The sequence below is a fragment of the Pollachius pollachius genome (assembly GCF_949987615.1).
Source record: "Pollachius pollachius genome assembly, chromosome: 8".
Taxonomy (NCBI): Eukaryota; Metazoa; Chordata; class Actinopteri; order Gadiformes; family Gadidae; genus Pollachius; species Pollachius pollachius.
The window spans coordinates 9719700-9743298 of NC_136941.1; the positions used below are offsets into that span (position 1 = coordinate 9719700).

General features: G+C 45.9%; 1 protein-coding gene across 5 annotated transcripts in view; it reads right to left on the reverse strand.

Annotated features, from left to right (window-relative positions):
• Positions 1 to 2372: 2372 nt before the first annotated feature.
• Positions 2373 to 23599, reverse strand: part of dip2ba (disco-interacting protein 2 homolog Ba) — a 40247-nt gene continuing 19020 nt past the window's right edge. Inside the window, exons 3-40 of one of the 5 annotated variants that reach the window (XM_079741977.1) lie at positions 23145 to 23300; positions 22883 to 23008; positions 22181 to 22408; positions 21720 to 21836; positions 20880 to 20891; positions 20384 to 20503; positions 19915 to 20112; positions 19511 to 19602; positions 19199 to 19309; positions 18726 to 18849; positions 18186 to 18295; positions 17835 to 17937; positions 17312 to 17376; positions 17107 to 17200; positions 16588 to 16707; positions 15927 to 16041; positions 15331 to 15470; positions 14972 to 15108; positions 14382 to 14462; positions 14132 to 14259; positions 13387 to 13501; positions 10738 to 10939; positions 10251 to 10363; positions 9827 to 9850; positions 8325 to 8405; positions 8055 to 8178; positions 7708 to 7829; positions 7261 to 7372; positions 6924 to 7033; positions 6575 to 6705; positions 6064 to 6232; positions 5552 to 5722; positions 4900 to 4961; positions 4736 to 4793; positions 4410 to 4484; positions 4026 to 4200; positions 3228 to 3351; positions 2373 to 2678 (exon numbers count right to left, since the gene is read on the reverse strand). In XM_079741977.1, coding sequence (XP_079598103.1) covers positions 2426 to 2678; positions 3228 to 3351; positions 4026 to 4200; positions 4410 to 4484; positions 4736 to 4793; positions 4900 to 4961; positions 5552 to 5722; positions 6064 to 6232; positions 6575 to 6705; positions 6924 to 7033; positions 7261 to 7372; positions 7708 to 7829; positions 8055 to 8178; positions 8325 to 8405; positions 9827 to 9850; positions 10251 to 10363; positions 10738 to 10939; positions 13387 to 13501; positions 14132 to 14259; positions 14382 to 14462; positions 14972 to 15108; positions 15331 to 15470; positions 15927 to 16041; positions 16588 to 16707; positions 17107 to 17200; positions 17312 to 17376; positions 17835 to 17937; positions 18186 to 18295; positions 18726 to 18849; positions 19199 to 19309; positions 19511 to 19602; positions 19915 to 20112; positions 20384 to 20503; positions 20880 to 20891; positions 21720 to 21836; positions 22181 to 22408; positions 22883 to 23008; positions 23145 to 23300 — 4598 coding nt within the window. In that variant the 3' untranslated portion in view covers positions 2373 to 2425. The remainder of the gene's footprint in view (positions 2679 to 3227; positions 3352 to 4025; positions 4201 to 4409; positions 4485 to 4735; positions 4794 to 4899; positions 4962 to 5551; positions 5723 to 6063; positions 6233 to 6574; positions 6706 to 6923; positions 7034 to 7260; positions 7373 to 7707; positions 7830 to 8054; positions 8179 to 8324; positions 8406 to 9826; positions 9851 to 10250; positions 10364 to 10737; positions 10940 to 13386; positions 13502 to 14131; positions 14260 to 14381; positions 14463 to 14971; positions 15109 to 15330; positions 15471 to 15926; positions 16042 to 16587; positions 16708 to 17106; positions 17201 to 17311; positions 17377 to 17834; positions 17938 to 18185; positions 18296 to 18725; positions 18850 to 19198; positions 19310 to 19510; positions 19603 to 19914; positions 20113 to 20383; positions 20504 to 20879; positions 20892 to 21719; positions 21837 to 22180; positions 22409 to 22882; positions 23009 to 23144; positions 23301 to 23599) is intronic. The other 4 variants (XM_079741978.1, XM_079741979.1, XM_079741981.1 and 1 more) reach the window with 4 other exon arrangements.

Below are 23599 nucleotides of genomic sequence, written 5' to 3' on the forward strand. Positions count from 1 at the left end.
GTCTGCCAGTGAAGTAGTTAAACTACTTCTGTGTTACAATCTTTTGTAAATGTGCAGGTTCTTAGAAAGAATCGTGAAGAATAATTGCTGAAACTCACAGAATATATTAAGTTCCAATTTAGATGGAAGAGTTACGAGTAAAACTACAGTGGGGGCGACATGAAGGAACATAATAAAAAGGAAAATACCTTTTGTAATGAATGGTTTCAAAAGTTTGCGGCATAAAAAATTATATATTTAAACTTAATGTGCACTGTAACTGAACAAATAGTCTCCCTCTCTGACACTCACACAATGTATTATGAATTAGGGAAAGTGCATTTGCACTAATTGCCAATTATATTTAATTTTCACTCCTGTAACGTCCTACTGTGAAAATGACGATGCATCAATAATTCTGTCAAGTGTGAGAACGGTCAAGTCATCAAAAATGTAATGCATACAATAGAACCAGTCAGTTTTCAACCTCAAACTTATGGTACAGACAACATTCTCGCCCTCCTTAAATAACAACCTGCCCTTCCCCTTCAGAAGGAGGATTTGATCTTTGTCTGACAGACCTTGATTGCTGTAGATTTCCTATGGTCAGGGTATGTTGTTTCAGTGTAATTGACATTCATAGACAATGGGTTTCAATGGTGACGCCAAAATGTGAACATCATTTTAGACAAATTCAACCCTGCTTAAAAAAATCTGCAGGGAAGAAACGGGTGGGCCAAAATGATGGAGCCCTCCATGGGGAATCCACACGTGAAAGCTTCGACCAACGGAAATATCTCTTTTAGTTCCACAGGTTTAATAAGGCAAAGTTCTGTCCTCATTCTCGTCTTTGCACCATTTAAAGAAAAAGGGTTAGGAACACCAGTGTTTCTTCAACGCCATGCATGCCGTGATGGTCTGATACAAAAGGCACTGACTTGCCTTCAAATAACCAACGTCTTCCTGGTCAGCTGTGATGCTAATTGGGGGGGGGGGGGGGGTTAACTGCGAGACGCACTGCTTAACCATTGAACATGATGAGTATATGACTATACTCTTGTGTTAAAATGTGTTAACAGTAGTTTCAAAATTAGCCCTGCATACTGACCTTTATGGCTGCCAATAGTCATTAATACCCTTAACAATGGGTGGGTACACAATCAATTAAACATCTAATAGCTGGAGTTAGTGTGTCTTAAGCCAATGATTAGTACTATAACAATTATTCTTACAACTATTGCATTATTAATACTCCTACTCTTACTATGCTATCGACGTATTGCAATTCTCCACATCCAAGAGAGAAAATGCTTGCATTTTATTCATGATGTAGATTCTATTTTTTTTTCTTTTTCCCACGCACTAACAAATCTTAATTCTGATGTACTTTATAACACACCACAGGACTAATGGACTTCCACCTCGTTGAAGTATTTTGCGGGTTGCTGTCGAGTTCTTATGAAATCCATGCTGCGGGCAGAAGGTCCTGGAAAGGCGCGTGTGTACTTAAATGCAGTACTGCCGTACTTTAAATGAAGTATCGTTGTACTCTTTTGGATGAAGGCTTTGTCCAGGCGAGCTGCGTCTGCTGGTGGTACTGCAACACTGTGACGTGAATTGTTTTGAGTGTTTTTTTTGTAGAGCACCAAAAGTGTTGGGGGGGGGGGGGGTGGGTGACGATGCAGGGAAGCCTTGGGACTCCGGACATGGGCGGGATGGGGACAACGTAAAGTGCATGAGGAAGGGGTCCAGGTCCTTGCACTGGTGACCTCCCTGGAGGGGAGCTGGGCAAGGGGCTCAGGGGGACACTGGTGACAGACTAGGCTCAGTCGGGGGGGGGGATAAAAAGTGACCGAAATGAACGAGGAATTAATTAATGTCTAGTTAACAAAAAATCGAAACGGCTAAAATCATAACGAACGACCAATGTATAAAATAGTAAATCGAGGGGAGCAGTGGCGGCGGAGAATCGGGCGAAGGCCACCTTCCTACAGTTTATGAAAGATATGTCTTATCAAAAGAGGAGGAAGAACTCTTTTTCTTTTCTTAGAACCCAAAGTAAAACTCAGCAGCGGACAGGGTCATCTACTGCATAGTCACCGAGAGAGAGGCCGAGAAGGAGAGAGAGTGAGAGAGAGAGAGGGGTGTGCTTAAATCTGTGCTGCCCCTCCAACACCCCCACTCTCACATGTGCCGTCCTGTGCTTCAGTGTCCGAGTTTACATCCCCACGTCTAACTAATTGTGCACAATCTACTCACCACCGCCATCCCCCGCCCTCCCTCTCCTCTCCCACCCTGGTTCCTCTCCCATGTGTGTCTTGTAGCTCAGTTTCCCACCTTCCCCCCCCCTTCACCCTCCCCATACCCCCCGCCCCCCCCCATCCGAACACCCTGATCATCAGTCTGGGCTGGTGGGGGTGACCGGAGGGCGGGGCCGGTGGGGGGCTCACATGTTGTAGGCCACGTAGATGGGGTCCAGCTGGTCGGCCAGGAAGGAGTCCCGCAGGTGCATGCGCTGCTTCTCCCCCCGGGAGTTGATGGGGATGACGCCGGGGTCCACGATGACCACCACGCCCACGATGAGGTGGTGCTCCTCCAGCACCACGTTGGTGACCAGCGGCACCAGGTCCAGGGCCTCCTGCTCCGAGCCGCTCAGCTCCGCCACCACCACCAGCAGGTTGGTCCATGTGAACACCGCGCTGTGGGAGGGGGGGGGGGGGAAAGGGGTTAAAAAGAGCCGGGGTGGATGACGACAAGTGTTCTGCGGAGCTGTTTTTTTTCTGTTTTTACGTTAAGCTGTGGAGGACATCACTTTAGACTTAAAGGTTCTGTTGGTATTTGAAGCGAGATCCCAAACAAACAGAGCCAACTCGCCCCTCCCTTCCGTGTTTCGTGCATCCAGTAAAAACTACAATGAACGCAGCGCAAAACCCCACAACACCCACTCCTTGTCGGTGATCGGTTGGAATACTATTTATTTTGGTTTTGAGTGGTTGGTAGTACCATTTGTTTTTGTGTAAAATCTCGGAGCATAGGCTGCCTACACGGTTTTTGACGGCCTGCTTATGAGGCGGGCAGCTAGCGGATCTTTAGGAAAGATCAGATTAATGTGATCATTTATGTTTCGGCCTTCAACCTTTAAGCTGCATATAAATCTGCTTTCGGTGTCCTTAAGACAAGTCGTGTCTTTCCCTTAAATCTATTTGATGTGAAGCAAAGGAGGAAGGGAGGGGGGGAAGCAGGCAGACCTCTCGGCGATGCTGCGGTGGGCCCGGGACACAGAGGTCTCGATGTCGATGGGGTGATACCTCAGCCCCCTCAGCTCCAGGGTCTCGTCCAGAGAGCCCACCACGAACAGGGCGTCGTGGAGATCTGGGGGACACCAGGTCCAAGGGTTAATGCACGTCCACCACGGAACACAGATACATGCAGCACGCATGCAGCAATAACACAATTATTATTAAGAAAGAATAAGTACAAAACAGACAACAGCTGACAACATGGCAACCTGCTAGACTAGCTGGTAAGCATGAGGAAAGCTAGCTCAATAGACATCTGGCTCATCTCCATACAGATATCACATATTAATAAGACGTGCATGTAAGACGTGTTATACACGTCTTATTAATTATATGTGATACCTGTATGATTTTCCAATGTAAAAACATTACATTTGTATCCTATTCCTATTTATCTATTTCATATGTGTAACATGTTTTATTCACCACTGGTAGCCCACAACATCCATTTTAAAATGTACGTTAAAACAAGGCTCATTGACGGCTGCATTTACTTAAAGAAAAACCAGCCTCTTCTACCATCACAAGTGAGCGTGTCCACCTAGATGTGTGCTGGATGGATCAGCCCACCGGCCTACCCAGTGGACCGTAGCAAACGCTGCTCATCTGTCCGTCATGCATCTAGGTGGACACGCCTGGTGGTACAATATGTCACCTTGGACCCCCAAAACACACAAACACATTGAACCGATTGGAACCGCTCATGGCTCCCGGGGGCACCGGGGAGCCATGAGCGGGACGCCTCACCCCCAGTGGAGTCCAGCAGCTCCGTCCTCTTGACGAAGCCCAGGTAGCCGGTGCGGGCCCACAGCGTCTGGGGCTCCCCGAAGCTGAGCGTGGTGTTGAAGTGGTCCGCCTGCAGGCTCTCCTCGCCGTAGATGGTGTAGTAGCCACTGGCGCTGTGAGTGCTGCTCACCCAGACCTACACACACAGCCACCACCACACGGGTCAGGGCTCACATGGGGCTTTCGTGGTTTCAAAATACAGGGCAAATGTTCCCGCCGTGATTCCTTTAGGTCGATTGTCTTTGCATAGTTTGATTAACACATTGAAGGGATGGGAAAATGATAGCCCAGGAACGTATGATGACAAGGAATCTAGGTTTGGCCAGCGTGTGTCTGCCCACTCACCTCCCCCAGGTGGGAATCTCCAAGAGGCCCTCTGGTCTCAGGGTTCACGATGATCACCCGGACCCCTGGTAAGATCTGACCACCAGAACGCAGTCATTTCACTTTACTAGTTCAAGGCAAGGCAACTTTATTCATGTAGCACTTTTCATACACGAGACGGACTCAATAGCTATCTATATCTATGTCTATATATTTAAGTGATAACGTTATCACGCAAACGACCACACAGCCCCAATCCTTTGAAAGGGCTCCTCGATAATACTTTATGATAACAAATAATAACTATTTCCAATATTGTTCTGATATTGTTTTAACTCTATACTTACAGTGCCGGACTCCATGAGAGGCAGACTCTGTGGCGCGCCTCTCTCCACCAGCCTTACCCTGAAACAGACAACATGTTAACCATGTGCTCTCATTTGGATTACCCAGGTTCCCCTGGGGTGGTCCCTGGGGTGGGTTTGGGTAGTTACCGGTCTCTGGGTCTTACCTGTCGTGCCGCAGAGACTTCATGTCCACATAGACAGTGGAGGGGTCTGGACCAGCCGTGCCCTGCTCATGGAGATACAGAACAAAACACACACTGCCACCATTAATACATTTGGTGACTTCTTTGAGTGTTTCATTATTTTCACTAGGTCCTTTGTTGCTTTGCCCCTGGTTTTCACGATTTGGTCAATGTTAATATACATTTTCCATGATGATGATGCTCTTTTGAGTTTGATTGTGAGGGCTAGAGTCAGACAAAGATATATAGTTAGAGATAGAGACAAACAAACAGACAGTTAGAGAGATAGAGACGGACAAAAACAGTTAGAGAGATAGAGACCGACAAAGAAAGACAGTTAGAGATAAGAGACAAAAACAGAGACAGTTGGAGAGATAGAGACAGACAAAGAGAGAGAGATAAAGACAAAAAAAAAGAAACGGATAGATAGAGACCAACAAAGATAGACCGTCATAGAGATAGAGACAGAGAAATGGAGACAGACAAAGAGACATTTATGGAGGTATAGACAGACAAAGAGACAGTGAGAGAGATATAGACGGACAAAGCTTGAAAGCAAGAGACAAAGTGACGTAAACAGTGAAGTAGAGCTAAGCAGAGAGGCAAAGAGAGACCAGCGCTGGGGACAGCAGACCTGCATGCAGAGGGCCAGGTTGACCCTGGAGCCGAAGGCGGTGCTGACGGCACGGGGAGAGAGGCCCAGGTCTTTGAAGAGCTTGGAGAAGGACTGGGTCAGCAGCAGGCGAGGGCGCTCCTCCGCTATCACCACACAGCTCCGCACACACGACAGGTTCAGCCCCCGGGCCTGGAAACACACACACACACACACACACACACACGTCAAACCATGTTTTGATTTGATTTGTTTTTAGGCAATGTATTCAATGTACATACAACAAGTATAGTATTGTTATTCATTATATATCATTATATTGTGATAACAATACAGATAATTATAGGGTATGTATATATATACATATATATATATATATGCAGTATATATGACTTCTTTGTTCCGGCGTGGGAAAAAACATTCGGTACTTCTAATTGCATGAAACCATGTAACAAGGAGCTCAAACCGCAGCCCTATTAGCCATGTGATAGACACTGTGTTTCAAAGAAGAGCGATCGTGGTGCGAGGCTGACCTTGAGCATCTCGGTCTGGGTTCCCAGGCCCTTGGTGCACAGCTCCATGACGGAGTAGGAGCAGAAGGTGTCTCTGATCTTGTACTGGCTGAGGGTGCTCAGCCACACGGACAGGGAGCTCTCCAGCTCCAGGGGGGGGATGAGGATGGACTGGTGGCCCGAGTAAACACTGGGGGATGAGAGCAAAGAGCCGGTGGTGAGGATTCCCTCCTGTGGGGACGCGTGGTGTGCACGCGTGGTCTGACCTCGGCTGTGTGTGGACGGCGGGGGTTTATGAATACATTGAAAATGTGTTGACGTAACAACAGTTTATTTCAAGGGGGCCCACAAAACACACCTCTCAGGAGCCTCCGAAGTAAGACACGGTACATATGGAAATATACAAGAGCTCCCCTTTCTGCCCCATTTCACATTTGACCCAACCATTTCCCCTCAAATTGAATCAAGTTAAAACCTATAGAAGCAGTCATGGAAAAAGGCTTGTGTGTGTGCCTGTGTGTGTGTTGGTTACCTGGAGAGACACCACAGGACAAAGCCCAGGCCGCAGTAGGGGTCCAGGCAGATTGCTATTTGGCGAGAGGAGTAGAGCTCACACTGGAGCTTGATGGAGCGACAGAGAGTGCTGACGGCCGCGTGCGACATCTGAGGAAACACACAGAGAGCATAGCGGGCAGCTGATGAGCTAAGAGCATTCCAAGGGCTCATCTATCCGGCGTTTGGATACGGCCATTCAAAAACAATTGTAAACTCATGTTATCGTTATCAAATCTACAGCTATTGAACTAAACTATAACACATTATCGTTTTTTGTAAAAGCTATTTTTACATTGTACGTATAACATGCATCATTTAGTCGTTACCTTGACGCCAGTCAACATGCCCGTGGTGGACACACTGAAGTCCAGGTAGGCCAGCATCTCCGCTGTGGGGGGCTTGTAGATCTGGGGAGGACGCTTTCGAGGGAGGTCGTCTGGGAACGGAGGGAGGTCAAGACGTTACAGACTTGTTATTATCTTACTATATTTCAAACAGCAATCTGTTGAAGAACCTTTATTTTACTTTTGATTGAACCAACAATAATCTAATCGAAGAACATGTGCTGTGGACCCTTTGGTCTTACCTAGTCCCAGAAGTATATACTATATATAACTGCCAGGTACCTTACAGGATAGGACACGGTTCAGTCAGGTGCCGTACCTGTGTCTATGATGGTGGGCCAGGTCTTGATGTTGACGCTGGCAGCGGCCTCCCTGGACCTGAGTATCCTCATGAGGGGCTGGGTAGTGAGGATGCAGGCTGCTTTGCTCACCTGGGAGTCACAGCATTACGTTTGGTTAACCTCATTCAGATCCAGTGAAATGCTTCACATAGTGCAAGAAGAAGAGAAAACTTGATTTAAATGAAAAGGAAAAACACAATCTCATCCCATTTGCTATGCTATTCTGATAAAATTCTACCCTAACAACTAAAATACAGCCTGAACAACACAGAAAGAAACAAGATGGAGAACTGGGCTGCTATGTGGCTCTGCATATTGGGAGAGTCAGAGAAGAGTGCATGTTCTGATATAACTGACATAGATGGACGGTTTGCACTCTAGTCGGCCTCTTGTTCGCGTGCTGGGACAGGACTAGGTGCACTTACATCGATGATCATACGGACGGTGGGGAGGGTAGCAGTCAGGTTCTGTGGGTGGGGGGGTCTCACTGTCACCGGGACCACCCCCGCATACAGACAGCCATAGAAGGCAGCGATCAGGTCAATGCCTAGAAAGGAGAAGAGAGGAACCAGGAAGGAAATGAGTGCCTTATGCTAATTATTTAATTGCAGTACAGATGAATGAACCAGAGTGTGTGTGCACATATTGTGTGTGTGTGTGTGTGTGTGTGTGTGTGTGTGTGTGTGTGTGTGTGTGTGTGTGTGTGTGTGTGTGTGTGTGTGTGTGTGTGTGTGTGTGTGTGTGTGTGTGTGTGTGTGTGTGTGTAGATTACCAGGGGGATAAAGCAGCACCACGTTGTCTCCTGTGTTAAGGCCTCCTCTCTCCATCAGGGCAGCGGTGATCTTCTCTGCTCTCTTGTGAAGCTGGAGACAAGTGGATGTGCACACTGCTACCCCCTAGAGGACGAATGGAGAATGTTAAGAGGAAATGTCAAACAGAAAATATAAAAACAATGCACATATCCAATAAAGCTAATAATACATCAATTAATTACATATAAGTGAGTGTGCATGTGTATCTGTGTGTGTCGTGTGTGTTCTACCTTGGCATTTAGCAGCACATAGAGGACATGATCCGGGTCGGTCTGGGCTCTCCACTGGAGGGCTTCAGACAGGAACTGGTGCTGAGCGGAACACCAGGAGAACCAATCAGACTCCATGCACAACATCCACCAATCAGGGCAGTCAGAGTCCGTTAATGACCGGTTAGGGGATGAATGTTTAGTCCAGTAAGTTAAAGGAGGATGAAACATAATGAATATGATTCTATGGTATATTTATTTCATATGACTCGAAGGTGGCTGAGATGAGTGGAAAGGTCCTTTTAGATATGATGAGAAGAAAATGCACAATGCTATAAAGTGATCCAATGAATTTAAAGGACTCAATTATATGGAGTTTTCTTTTTTATCCCATTTAAAAGTGTCTGAAGATCATCTTTCCTATTATTCCGTTTCAGTCTTTTTTTCAACAATAAGATTGCTGTGGTGACAACATTGCAAGGGTTTCATAATGAAAAATCATTGGTTTCATCCACCTTTAAGAATATTCCATTACATGGCCGACTTCCAGTGGGAAATCACACAAGAAGCGCATAGTCAACACTAGCCAGAAAAAGGATTGACAGGACAATAGTCAAACAGTACTACAAGACAGTGTTTATAACCAAAGGTAGTACACGTACGTGACACTACAGCACAGTACATAATATAAATAAGAACAAACACTACATGTGTGACGCACATCCACACAGAGCGATCACTAGCTGCACCTTGGTGCCATCCACACACTCTGGTTATTCAGACAGAGAGGGACTCCGGGGGCCACACCCACAGTAGAGGACACCATGCAGGCCGGCTGCCCTGACCAGGGGCCACATGGGAGCAGCACAACAGAGCTGAACTGATGCAGCGAAGCACAATTGCATACAAACAGGCCCAAATGTAGCACTTGAAGCGGTTTGCTCATTTGATTGATTTCATTACTAGCACTACTCTTGCAATTTCTGGGATGTATCTACATGGTTGAGTGCACGTATTGTGAGTCACTTTGGATGAATGCGTCAGCTAAGTACATGTCATGTAAAAACAGGAACACTGATATGCTAATCCAGTCATAATGACCCTTAGGCTTCTGAATTAATAATGACTGCTGGAATCCTCTATAGATCTGTAAAAGAGGCAATAGTCCAGCTGTCTATTGGCCTTTTCCATGTTTTATGCTGTAGTGATGATGCGAGTGGGTTATGATAATAAATCATGAAGTATTAATGAACAGAATTTACCAACTAGTTTATATTAATTAAAACGTCAGTTCAACTGCATGTCTTGCATGGAAAATGTAACTTTATACAATACATTGTATAAAGTTAAACGGTTGACCCAACCATTTGACTGTATATCTAACTGGTGGAGCCCATTCAGCTTTAACACCGTGTGCTTCAGGCCATTAGTTGTCTCCGGGGCCACACACACACACACACACACACATCAGATAGACAGCAGCAGCACAAGCAGCAGCGACTGGTGCCGAGCCAGAACCTTACCATCACTATGGGCCACATATTGAGCTACATTGGCCAAAAGGAGAACACAGGCAGAACAATCACAGAATCATTGTCAAAGGATGATATATCGGCAGCCATCCTTTCTGACGGACACCGTCTTTAGCTGGGTCCTCTTAGTTTACATCACAATTTATTCATGGTGATGTGTTTGCATTGAGGTTTCAATACAAATTACAGATGTTGAATCCACTACTTTGTGACATTGCAGTACAAAAAAATAAATTTATATGCCGTGTGATTTAAATCCCATTAATAAAAACCGTACGGTAGTCCAGTTACTTGTTTAACACGGTAACGATAGTGTATCTAAATGCAGATCCCTAAAACGGTTCCTAGTATCGGTCAGCCCTACTCTGTGGGGGTGAGCTACTCCGTGGCTTGATGTTTTGTGTGAGGCCGGTACCTTTCTGATGAGATCCTGGTCCTCGACCACGCCCAGCTCTCTGCCTACAGCCTGGGCCATCCTCTTCCCCGCCACCAGGTTCCCCACCATGATGGAGGCCGGACCGACGCCCACTACATCGAGGAGAGACACAGACAACAAGCTTTAGTTTCTATGCAGCACATATTGCACAACACCTGACGCCTGCCTCAACATTTCATAAAGTATACATTTGATCATGATAATCTTGTAGTTGTTCTATACATTGCTCTTAAATGATTGTGTGATTATTATATTTAGTATTTCATTGGTTGTCCTTTAAATCCACCTCAAGTTGTGGTGATTCCTGCCTATATAGAGCACTCTGAACAGCACTTGTGTTTGAAGGGTGCAACATACATGTTTCCTCAAGAGCCACAAACACAATTCTTGATGACCAACTCCTTTGGATAATGAAAATGATTGTTCATTTATATTTTCCATCTCAGTGACACAACAGCGCCCTCACCTGGCTGTTTCTGGCGTGGCTTAGGCAGGTTGGTGACGCAGGTGTGGGGGCACAAGAGGATGTTGCAGGGGTGCAGGTTACCATCCAGGAAGTTCTGCTTGGTCTCACAGATGTGGATGCCACCCAGGGGCGTCTTGGGGAGAGTGTTGGCTGGGACCAGAGCCAGGCAGTACAGACCCACCTGGTGGATACTGTCGATGGCCTGTGACAAAACACAAACAAACAGACATTTAGAGAGGGTTAAAAGGATGTGGCTTGGTGGCTCAGTATATAATGGCCAAAAATACATGACATACAAAACACATGGACGTAACAAGGACGTAATGTGGAATCAAAGCAGCAGAGCTTCTCACCCTTACCCAGCTCGGCCTACAGTCAACTGAGGCTGGACCGCGGAATCAAGCATCTCTATTTCTTTGTGGCAGGTCTATTTTCATTCACACTATGCGCGGCTACATGACAGTTTAACAGGTGAAACCTTGATATATGTTATAAACCTAGTACAATCTGTTTAACCACTTAGTCTTCAGGCCATTTTTGGCAATGTTTTAGGTTTTGCACTGTGCCTAATCTAGAGAGCACTGCTTCTTTATAGTATGACCTCTAATCACATGCTTGGTCTCTTCGGAAAGCTGAGAACCTGTAGAACTGTATGACTTTATCAGAATAATTGTATCATGTACTGACACAGTGCTGGGAAGGCTACAATATTGTTTTTCCTTCCAGCCGGTTACACACACCTCTAAAGCCAAGCTGATTGTAGTACCCTGGGTAACTCCATATCCCTTGGAAACACTACTGAGCCCTAGGTCTTGTGATGCTGTGTGTAAAAGCAGATCAACAAAGCATAAAAGATGAAGTCTCCAGCTCCTTTTATGTAATGATATGTCCATTCGTTTTGGTCAGGGTCCTTTTGGAGACCCCAAAAAAGACCTTTGGCTACCCAAAATGCATACTGTACAAGTATGCAAGTATGCACTGTACAAAAGGTACTACACATGAACCCAAACATATAGAAGCATAATCTTGGTCTCAAATGAAAGGTTACCCTCTGGGCTTTCTTGTGAACCATTTAGGTAGCATACCAGATGTTCTGATATGTAATGAGACTTGCATAATCACACAAAAATCAAATTTTTAGCTATTCCGCCTATGCAATTTTGACCAAAGAAAATGACAAAAGAATAAGCCAAAGTGTTTTGGCAATTATTTTTACTTAAAAAGTGCAAACTGCAATGGTTTAAAAGACCAAAACTGAAATAGCAAAAAGACTATAAATAACTATGCACAAATAAAGAAGAATAAGTAAAATTACAATAACTATGTACAAATAATAAAAAATAACTATTTACATGAATCCCTCCCTCCCTCCCTCCCCGGGCGTTTAGCCATCTTTCAAAATGTTCATAAAACCACACTCTACCACAAAAATAAATAAAAATAAAACCACACACAGGAGCGTGCAAATCAACCACCTGCTCCACACTCGCTCTCTGGCGACGAGCCTGCTGCTTTACACACACCCCTTGCGCATTTGTTTTCTCACCCACACGTGAGAAGGTGTTTGACATGCTGGATATCATCAGAAAGGTCTCTTCATTGGCTATTAGGATATCTAAGGCCCGTCACCGACACTTGCTGTCTGCTGGTGTAGCTGTCAATCAAAGTATACATGCCCCGTTTTGATAGTGATCGCCTCATTTGCCTGTAAAGCTTGTTTACAAGGAAGTATTGGTCTTAGACATGTGTGAGGGCTCTATGTCATCGTGAGACCCTGGCAAACACAGTGGATACAATGAATCAGACGACAATAGAGGAATTAGAACCCTAAATCGCAGTTTTCTACAAAAAAACATTGCAGCGTTTCGGTTTTCTATTTTTCGGCTGCTTTGTATAAGATGGCTTGTGCATATACTCAATGTAATGAGACTCAAATAATATTGATATTCGATTTCTGTGCACTCTTATGAACATTTCAAGACCCAACATGAAGTATCAACTCATTGCTAAGGATATCCACAACGACGATAAAGTAAGAATACACCAAGGGAGGGGGAGGGTGAGGGGGGCTATTTTGACCTAAGACACTAGGATATATTTGATCTATATTCGCTAAACATATTTATTCCACAGAATGGTTGACATTGGTTGACATTCCTGAGATTCTAAGCTTTCAAACGGTGTATGACAGGACTACATCACTCAACCTTATGATGAAAATTGACCCAGCATGTTGGGGGGAAGGGGTGGTGTAACTAAAACTTGCCCGCTGGCGGGATTTGACGATTAAGTGGTTAAGAATGACCTAAATAAATACCTCGTACCCGAGGCATTGCGACACCACACAGCAACCTCACGGCTGTTTTTACATTGCACATTAGAATAAATTAGTCAAATAGATATGAATTCATGATCCGGTAGTTGAAACCATCTAATTAATTAATTCGGTACCAGTTAATGTAACCCAATGCTTAACACCTTCGGAGGTATCCTACTTTAAATCTCCCTTGGAGAACCACAATTGACACACAACCACATGCTACACAGTCAGAGTCTGTGTACCATGTGAATGACAAAAGTGATTTTGAATAAAAAGGGACAACCAGTGATAAGTGGATACAGCATTCAGTAGTGAATGAGGGGCCAGACCTGCAGCACTCGGCTCATCCACTGGAAGCTGTCCTCCTCGCTGGCGTCGGGTCTCTGCTCCGCCACGACCACAATCCTCTCATCGTAGAACGCCGTCACAGAGAACACCGCAATCCTGCACGACATACAGGTGTCAACACGTTGCGAGACAGGGATATAGACACACACACACAACCGAGCACACACTGCCAAGACAGAAACACATCCTCGGTTTAAACTGTAAGTGTAAAACTCTGGCCTTGCATTTCATGACCTCCATCTACACTCCCAATGGGCCTAATGCTGGGAATTAGCCAAGTCTAATCCCGGAAAAATTGCTGGATTAACTTTTCTGTGATCACAAATCTCTGTTTAAACATGACCACAACCTGGTAAACGGCCAGAACATTTACGGTTAGAGCTGAAGGCATGGGAGAAGCTTATGAGTTTTTATATGATTTCACCATAAAAGTTGTCATAGTTTCCAGAGCTAAGTAAACACTCTCTCTCTGAGGTTAGAAAGTGAGTGCGAAATTCAGAGCTTGAATATCTGTTGAATATCCAATATCTTTCAACTTCGCAAGACAATTATAGTTTATAATTTTTTTTTAACCTGGACAAAAAAAATCACAACGTACAATTATGTTCAATCTGAAAGGAATTTCAATCTTCTGGCGTATCTAGGCAACGCAAATCACGTTTGCTGGGCACGTTTACATCCATCTCGTGTCATATGACGCAACGCGGTCCTGCCCTAGCGACCCACCTTCCTCTGTAAACGGTTTTGACCGGCTCCACCGCCAGCGCCGTGGCAACCAGGTCATCAGCGTTGTGCCGACGCCCGCTCACAGACAGCAGGCCCTCGATCTTCCCAACCACAAACACCAGGCTGCCCTGTGGGGGATGAGGGGAACACACAGAGGGTTGGGTGAGTGAGTGATCGAGTGAGTAATCAAGGGAGTGTGCGAGTCAGTTAGTGTGCGACTGACTGTGCGAGTGAGTGAGCATGTCCTCACCGGTCCTACGAAGCCAAGCAGGCCTGTACGAGTGAAGGCAATTTCTCCAATAGGCGCACCAGCCTGGTTCACAGGGATCACCTTAACGACAGAAACACAGAAACACAGCAACACACAGTTTACTAGATGATTGATATATTTTGTTTGCCATGGTTGGACATAGCTTGAACGCATTCTGTCCCCTGTGTTAGTGTCGGTGTTACATGATAATGAAGGTATAATATAATAATATTTGATGTGTCGTGAACATACAAAGCATGGAGAAAAACAGTTACATAACTGAGACAAACTCAGCCTTTATGAAGTGTGTTTGCACAGATCCAGGTGGATATTGGACTTAGACCAGTAAATGATAGCTGGCTATATCTGGAAGACGATTACAATATTTTGATCCACTTTATGTTTCTGGTTCTGATGCCCGGATTCTATTTTTTCTTACAGTAGAAATATTACCTGAGGTTAGCTGCTCTATGTACTGAGACTCTTTTGCTAGCAGCAAAAGACTTTAAATAATGAATGCTTTATCGGGTGTTTTCGGTTGGATTGTTGTGTGCACCTTAACGACAGAGCCTTTGCTGGCGTGTACTGACCTCAAAGGTGTTCTTGGTGACTCCCGGCAGGCCGTAGTACATTGTTCCCCCAGCCCGGGAGTTGAGCACGATCTCCCCGATCTCGTCTGTCTTACACAGCTGGGGAGGCCCGTCCGGTTTCACGATACACATGAGAGCTGAAACACGCACGTACGCACACGCGCACACACACACACGCACACGCACACACACACACACACACAAACACACACACACAGAATTAAATTAGAGTAAGTTACGGGGAAGATGCCGACTCCTCATACATAGAAAGGTAAAACAAACAGGAAGACAGGAAGAAAGCCCCGCTTTATCAAATTGATGGGAGGAAACAAGCGGGGGTGCATCTGTGTGGGGCTTACCACCAGGCATGACGTGGCCCACATCCTGCACGGTGAGGGCAGAGTTCTTGTCTTCCGTGTTGACCCTGATGACGCCGTGGCTCAGCCCAGCCATGGAGAGGATGGCCCTGGCTGGTAGGGGGGCTCCACGGGCCCCGGGTCTGGAAAGCGCGGAGAAGAGGCGTGAATAAAGGGCACACAGGACAGGACAGTGCCCCACTTTATCCAAGATGGGAATCGGTTCTCAACCGATTTGGTTGAGGATCGGTTGATTAATAAACATGCAGTGGCTAGGCTGGGAGCTGGACCAACCAAAAAGGTACCAGCTTCGATCCTCAACGCCCGATGCATATCTCTCTAGGCATCCTTGAGAGATATGTCTAACCCTTTAATCACATGTATCTCAATCTAGCTCCTTAATGACATGCAGCCATTACCACGTCAAGGATAAAATCTGTCCTAAATGACTGAAGTAGTAAATGGTTACAAGAGAGGAGAAACACTGAAGCAATCGAGGACTGCCTGGGTATGAACCCAAGCATGCTTTACATGATGGGCGATTAGTACTGCACAGTATTGGATGAGAAGCTCCCATTAGCGGTGCACAGAAGACCTACCGGCGTATGGCCACGGTCAGGGCCTCAGGGGAGGAGGCACATGGACAGATGACCTCTGGCTTCAGACCGTGAGCCTGGAACACGTTCAGGAAGGCGTCGCACGACGACACAGACCCTGGTCATACAGCAACACACGAGGGAACTCTTTAAAACAGCATAGTGAGGCATGAGTCATCCGGAACATCTCATTGCACCAAACATATAAGTTGTACTCTCATAATGGATCAGTGGCTGCATCATTATTTTTTATGGTTACATTTCTCAATCCTATTACCGCAGTGAATGTTATCCAGTTGCACCGATCCACATTAAATTAGATCTATTTGAATGCGGTCAAACTTGGAACCTTTTTAACATCCTTGGATGTATCAACCTTGGAACATCATTCCCATGGCATTAGCATATGCTGTCATTTGCATCAGCTTACCTGCCAATTAAAATAATGTAAACAGAACTAAACTCCTCAAAGGGCAGAAAAAAATAGCACACAGGTCTTTTATAGGGCATAATGATGTGTGTGCCGAAGGGGTTGTGTGTGTGTTTGTGTCCATGGACGTATGTGTGTCTATGGGTGTGTGTGTGTGAGTGTGTGTCTGTCTCAATGGGTGTGTGTCTGTGTGAGCCTATGGGCGTATGTGTATGTGTGCGTCAGAGGACTCACAGGGGTTGGCTCCGTCAGCCACGATGAGCATGCGTATGGAGGAGAGGTTGGTGTCCTTCTGCTCCCGGTGGGCCATCATGGCCCAGTGGAGGTCTCTGCACTTCACCAAGGCCACACGTGCTGCAGGGAGACCAAGGGAAAACTGCATTAATGTGTGGTACAGAGTCTGTGGATACCTATTGTTATTGTATAATAATACAATTGTATTGTATTATTGTGTATTTGTACAATACTTCTTGTACAAATAAATATTTTAACTAGATTTTATGTCAAGCACTCAACTAATTTTTTTTTAAAAATGTACAAACTTTTGTAGGAGAGAAAGAGAAAGAGAGCGAGAGCGAGAGTAAGAGTAAGAGTAAGAGTAAGAGTAAGAGTGAGAGTGAGAGTGAGAGTGAGAGTGAGAGTGAGAGTGAGAGTGAGAGTGAGAGTGAGAGTGAGAGCGAGAGCGAGAGCGAGAGTGAGAGTGAGAGTGAGAGAGAGAGAGAGAGAGAGAGAGAGCTTGGAATAGAGTCCTACCTTTGTGGATGTGAACTCTTTGGACCCAGGACATGGGGCAGGCCTTCATGACGGCGTAGGGCACGGAGATGGTGTGGATTCTGTTCATGACACTCTGCAAGTCAAACAGACACCGCTGGTCAAAGGTGCACTGCAACACACCACCCAGACATTAAACTATAACACATGAAGTGCAGTTCAGTTGAACAGGTATATCAAGACTCACGGTTAAGACCCCATGCCACAGGCCCATGTCCTTCTTGCAGTCCAAGACGTTGACCAGTGTTTCCCCTGAGGAAGGACACACTTAATATTAATATATAGATTTTAATTGATGAACCTGCCTTGAGTGCTTTCTACTTAATTTGCCAAAGTAGGTTGAATGATATTCTAAATGTGTCCCTGCTGCTTAGCTGCTACTGTGAAGTTTAGCTGATCTTCACCAAGACGAGAGGAGGCTGATCTAACATTGGTTCACAAAGAACTACCTTAAGAGCCAAGTGAGGGGTAGGGATAGGTAAGAGGGAGGAATTGGTAGGGATAGGTAGAATTGATAGCTGCTCTTAAACTGTAGCAGAACATGTCCGTCCCACGCATCTCAGGGCAGAGTCCTTGTAATGTGTCATCACGAGTTGCCTTTGTATATACATTGTACCCCGTGTGATCTGTTCAAATAAACTGTCTACGATAAATGCTGTATATGGGTAGCTCTCTATTGCTGGGTCTTCATGATCTCAGAGAGGCCTTACCCTCGCAGTAGTTACAGGCTTGTGTGAGTGCCTGGCAGTGGGTCAGCATGGAGATCTTGGAAACAGCCACACCCATCACAGTCCCCTCCTTCGTGGCCTTGTACTGACAGAGGGATGATGAGAGAGTCAGAGATACATTCGACTGGAGAGAAGGTCAGAGTTACCCTTAACCATCCTAGAAGAGCGGCCCTTGACATGTTGGGAATACTGGCCTGTGAAGCATTTGAGACGTCGATTAATAATTAATGAAAGTCCCGCCGGGTAAATTGCATTTGTAGAGGCCTGTTACAATCTGAAAGGGCTTCACAGTATCACACTGCTACAGAACACAACACATGAAGGAGCTCTCACCTCTATGTAGGCAGTGTCTGTGTTGGCAGTGGGGATGTGGGGCTGCCAGTCCTTAGAGGGCTTGGTCAGGTACTTTGTGTCCGTCACCACCCACTTCATCCTGGGCCATCCTGAACACAACAACACAAACGACAAACAAGTGTCATACACAACATGGGAGATGCATATACCTCTGACGCATCATTTCAGTACACAGATGATAAATGATGAAACAGGAATATTTCTAACATGGCAATACCAGTGTGATATCACCTTGAAAAAACTAACCGCTGAGCCTTCAGTAATGCAATTCCACAGCGGACTCATTGATTCACCCACCCACAGGCAGGCAAACCAGCCAAGATACACAAAGCATTTTCTCTTTTTAAGTCGCTCTAATGAGTCCCACAGAATCATGATGAGGGTGCGCTCAGTATGCGTTGTCTGTGTGTCTGTGTGTGTGTGTGTGTGTCTGTGTGTGTGTGTGTGTGTCTGTGTGTGTGTGTGTGTGTGTGTGTGCCGGGTGGGAGGGCGGAGATGACTCTGCCTGAACTTGCTGACCTTTAAACTGCATGATCTCTCCGTTGGGGGTCTTGGGGAGTCCCTTGAGACACACCTCGCTGGTCAGTGCCAGGCCCACCCCACAGCTGCCCAGCAGGAAGCCAATCTGCTGGCTGCCAGAGTCCTGCGACGACAGAGAGGGAGAGACAGACAGATGGATAAACAGTTACAATCCATAACCCAACTGTATGTCTATATACCCGCAGTATGAAGAATGTCTTTGTTATGAGGGTTATGTAAGCAGTTATTCACAAAAAGAAGAGATTGATTAAAAGTGCTTTTGAGGTACTGTTAGATAAAAGAAATACAGATTAATCTGCTATCTGACAAAGGGTTCATGCAAGCGGAGAAAGTGAATTGACATTAACTGGTTAATTAACGTTGTGCCTAAAGCCCAATGACTTAAAACTTTAGAAAGTATACATCTCCAATCTTCATGCCACTCAGTGGCGTCTGTGATGTGAACCATCTACCTGTCGTGACAGTGGAACCTCAATAGGTACAGGGATGACCTCGGCCAGCAGGCAGCCGTAGAATGCCACCCAGAGCATCCCTGGGTCACTGTTGGGGTACACCAGCGCCACCTAGGAGAAAAGCACATCAAATCTCATTGTGGCTAAGGTCCACCAGCATTTTTCCTGATTCCGTTGATAAATCAGCTCATACTAGGGCTATCAAAGCACGTTTCCAAAAAAACATACAAAAACCATTCACACACACACACAGTTCCAGGTAAGCTGTTTTGCTCAAGAGCAAAGGACAGAAGCGGCGACCCTGACTCTTACCCGGTCTCCAGGTTTGAGGACGGGCTCTGCCTTGGTGCCCAGCTTGTTCAGCAGTGTGTAGGCCAGCTTTAGACTGCGACTCCATAGTTTACCTAAGGGACCAATTCAAGAGTAGTGGTCACCGCTTTAATCATTGCTGTGAGATTTTAAAAAGGAGCACATTGATTTAAATTGACTTTACTAACAACTTTAAAAAAGTAATCATGAGCAATTGCTCTCAAATGAAGCCATTGGGAAATAAAAAAATACATTTTCTTAAAGCTGCTGTAGGCTGGAAGGGGAAGTGAGACAGATTCTGTTACTAAACAACCAAAACCATTTTCTAACGAATGACTAAAAGATTACAATGATTTTAAACAAACAGTACTCAAATAACAGTTGGTCAGATTGGCGGTGCGGCTCACCATAAGTCAGGGTGTAGAGGGGCTTGCCGGTGATGTCCAGGACGCTGAGTGCAGGGCTCTTGGCCTGCGTGGCCCCCCAGCGTGCCAGGGAAGCCTGGAGGGCTGGGGGCCAGTTGCTGACCACCCCGAGGGGCTCGCCCTTCACCGGGATGATCTGACGGCCCTCCGGCTTGGGGGTGTTGGGGTCTGGTTGTTGCACTGGACCAGACAGCAGAGAGGATAAAGAGAAGGGGGAACAGAAAGCATGTGAGAAGATACCCCCTTTACACAACCTGGTCTTTAACTGTAGTAGAGTATAGTTTAAAACTAAACTCTATCTAATATTATATTTTTTAGACAGATAGTATAGCTCAGTCTAAAATCAAAGTGAGGGGAACGAAGTATGCATACAGGCATTTGTATGCAAAAAAGACGTAGAATGAGTAGATATTTTCACAAAAGATAAAGCACACAAACACACACTTCATACCTTCTACAATCTCCTCCGAGTCGTCGAGGAAGAACTCGCTGAGTGGGGGTCTCTTCGGCCGCTTGAGGGTGTTCAACAGCTGCTGGATCTTAGTGGACACCCTGCTGTTGACTGGCACGCCTAAACAAACAGAGGTAACATCCATATTTAAATCACTACACCCGCACGCAGGAACGCACACACACACACACACACACACACACACACACCCACACACACACACACACACACAGGTTCAGGAACACAACCACTAGCAGAAAGGATTGGAAAGGGTTTGCTACGACTTTGGAAGAGGCCAAGACAGTTGAGAGTTTGCAGCGTGGCACAGAAGGAGACTAGAGAGCTAGAGGGAGCGCAACACATCTACAGCTAGGACACAGGACAGACACACAAGGCACGAGGGCACACACAGATGGGAACAGTTGGAAAGAAAGGGAAGCTTGACAGGATCCGGTCGGCATCCCCTGCCCTAAGCCCGTTTAATGGTTGATATTACCTTTTCGCTTTCCTTTTTTATTAAATGAACAGGGGGGTAGGATTAATGGTACCCAAAAAAAGAACAAAAACATCCGTTAGCAGCATCAACCACACAGTAGCCTGGAATGAGGATTGTGTTGAGATCCAATGGACATGAGCAGAACAACACACCTCTTTACAGCATTACACCACAATGCCGTCAAAAACGCTCCAAAACGCACAAACAAAACAGGATGAATAGATACGCACATGAGAACATATTGACATTATGTACTAATTATTGTATTCGAAGGAACCCAAACTAATTGTACAAAAAGTTAAGTAAAGGAAATGGATCAAGCTGATGCTCTGCATCGTTGGCTTGATACCAACCAATCATTTTACTTCAACATCAGTGTTTCTTAAACCCACAGTGTAAAGTCATCATGTTTAGCGGTGGTGGTTTATTCAGAGCAGGACGGATCGACTGTCAGACGGAACTGCATTACCCCCATCCATTAATGCTTTTAACTTAAAGATTTTGGACCGTACTTGAACTCTAATGGACCACAACAAAATCCATTTATGAATGACAGTTTTGTGCAGACTGATTACTTAAGGAGCTGAAATGGATGATGTTGATGTTTTTTCGAAGTTTGGCATCCTAACAAAAGAAGATGACCAGGGCTTTTAGTCCACAAATAAAACCCAGTAAGTAAGTAAAATGTGGAACTTTAGATAGATGATAGAACAGTGTATGCCACCTTTGGTTTGAGGAAGGCGCTATATAAATGTAACTTATTATCATTAGTATTCTGCATGTGTATGGCAGGTGTAAGTATGTGTACACCAGTGTGTGGGTGTAGGTGAGCGTGTGTACCATCAGCTGTGTTATCCAGCATGCTGCAGCGACTCTGTCCCCGGCTCATGCCCTTGACAGCAGGGGGCAGGTCCAGCCTGGAGCTGGAAGACGTAACATCTGGAGGAACACTGTTCTCTGGGGGAGAGTGAACAGGGAACCATGTTCAACATTGACTGGGCTCTCCAGAAGACCAATGATGTTGTTACTAAGGAAGTGTATTTAACGATAGGATTAAAGATGAGATATGCTTTATCAATCCCAGACAGGAAATTAAAGCGTCACAGCAGAAAGTAAGTACAGCAATAGGAATTAAAAAAGATTAGCAGAGAGAGTAGAGCAACAAAAAGCAGCATATTTAGCATTTGAAGCATCAAGAACTATTGTTTAAATTGTTAGCACAGTAAAGTAGCCCATTGTGCATAAGATACGAGCCTATGAAGCACATCCAACGAGCAGCATGTCTCGGGGGGGGGTGGTACCTATCCGCAGGTGGGCCAGGACGTCGACGATGGCGGTGGAGGGTTGGGGCTGGGGCTGGACCTTGGGCTCGCCGTGGGATAGGGTGGAGGAGGCGGAGGAGGAGGTGGACGAGCCCTGGAGGGAGCGGTTGATCCAGTAGTCGGGGCTCTGCAGGCTCTGGGCCAGCGCCACGCTCAGAGCCGCCTGCCGCCGCAGCGAGCCCTCGTCCTCCGACGCCGAGGACGTGTCTGGTGGGGAGGAGAGCAGAGAGGGTGGTGCTGTCAGGGTGGAGCTCTGTGGGAAAGCACCGGATACTTCTGGAAAGCCCTGCACCCATTTGAAAAGGTGCCGTCGGTAAGATTTAGGAGCAGTTTTTGAGTGTGCTTTGTTAGAAAACGGCATAGCCGGCCGTCGGGTCTCAGCGTTTCGTAAGCTCCGAATCCTGATTGTAGACCACTCCCGGCTGATTTCTGACCAATCAGGGAATGGCTTACGTGATTGGTTCGGGAAACCCGTCTTGCATGTCAATCACAGGTGTGTGAAATGAACCACTTCTCAAAAGACGGAGAAAGCTCCTCTTTTAATCCAAGATAATAGAAAATATGATTGTTTGCTTTTTTAAACAACTGCCTCAACTGGAAAATGGATGCAAATATCCCCATTGTTCTCTGACATCAGGATCGGTGACACATTCATACATTTAAAAACCCAATGAGGTGTACCTGGAGGTGTGCAGTTTTCCACAGGAGACTGGACAAAGGCAGAGCGTCTCTTGGTAGGCATAGGCAGCCCCATTTTCTCTTCTTTGTGCTTGGCCAGCGCTGCCTGCACCAATTCTGTGTGGATGTCTGGAAGAGGAAGAAGAAAAAGCGAATGTTTATGTGTGTGTGTGTCTAGGTGTGCGTTCCTGGGTGTGTCCGTTCATAGGACTGGGCGAGTGCATTGTGGTTCTGAGGGTGTATCGGTAGGTATGTGTTGCATTACCTGATCTGTAGCGGTCGTCCCTGGTCCCTCCACTGCGGTGACCACGGTGGCTCCTGGGAGCCGAGGAGGTAGAGGGCCCCGGGGCCTCCGGACTGGGGCTCGGCTCTGCACTGTGCCCCGGGGTGAGCTGCACATCAGGCAGAGACAGCTCCACACCTTGGGAGCAACAGAGAGAAACTGAATATGCTGCTCACAGCAGGGTTACATTGCCAATGCTATTGTAATGGAATAGGTTCAAGTACATTCAAGTTTGTTTTACTTTGAGCGCCAATTTGTTATGTGTGTTGATTCATGACTGGTATTGTACATCTTCTAGTTTGAATCCTACTCCAAACAAATCTCATTAAAGCTGAATAATTTGACAGAATTTGAATTTTGCACCAAAACATTTCTTAGATACACTGACAAACTGTATTGAAATTGAGTTTCATTGACCAGCCTAGCTGCCGGCCAAA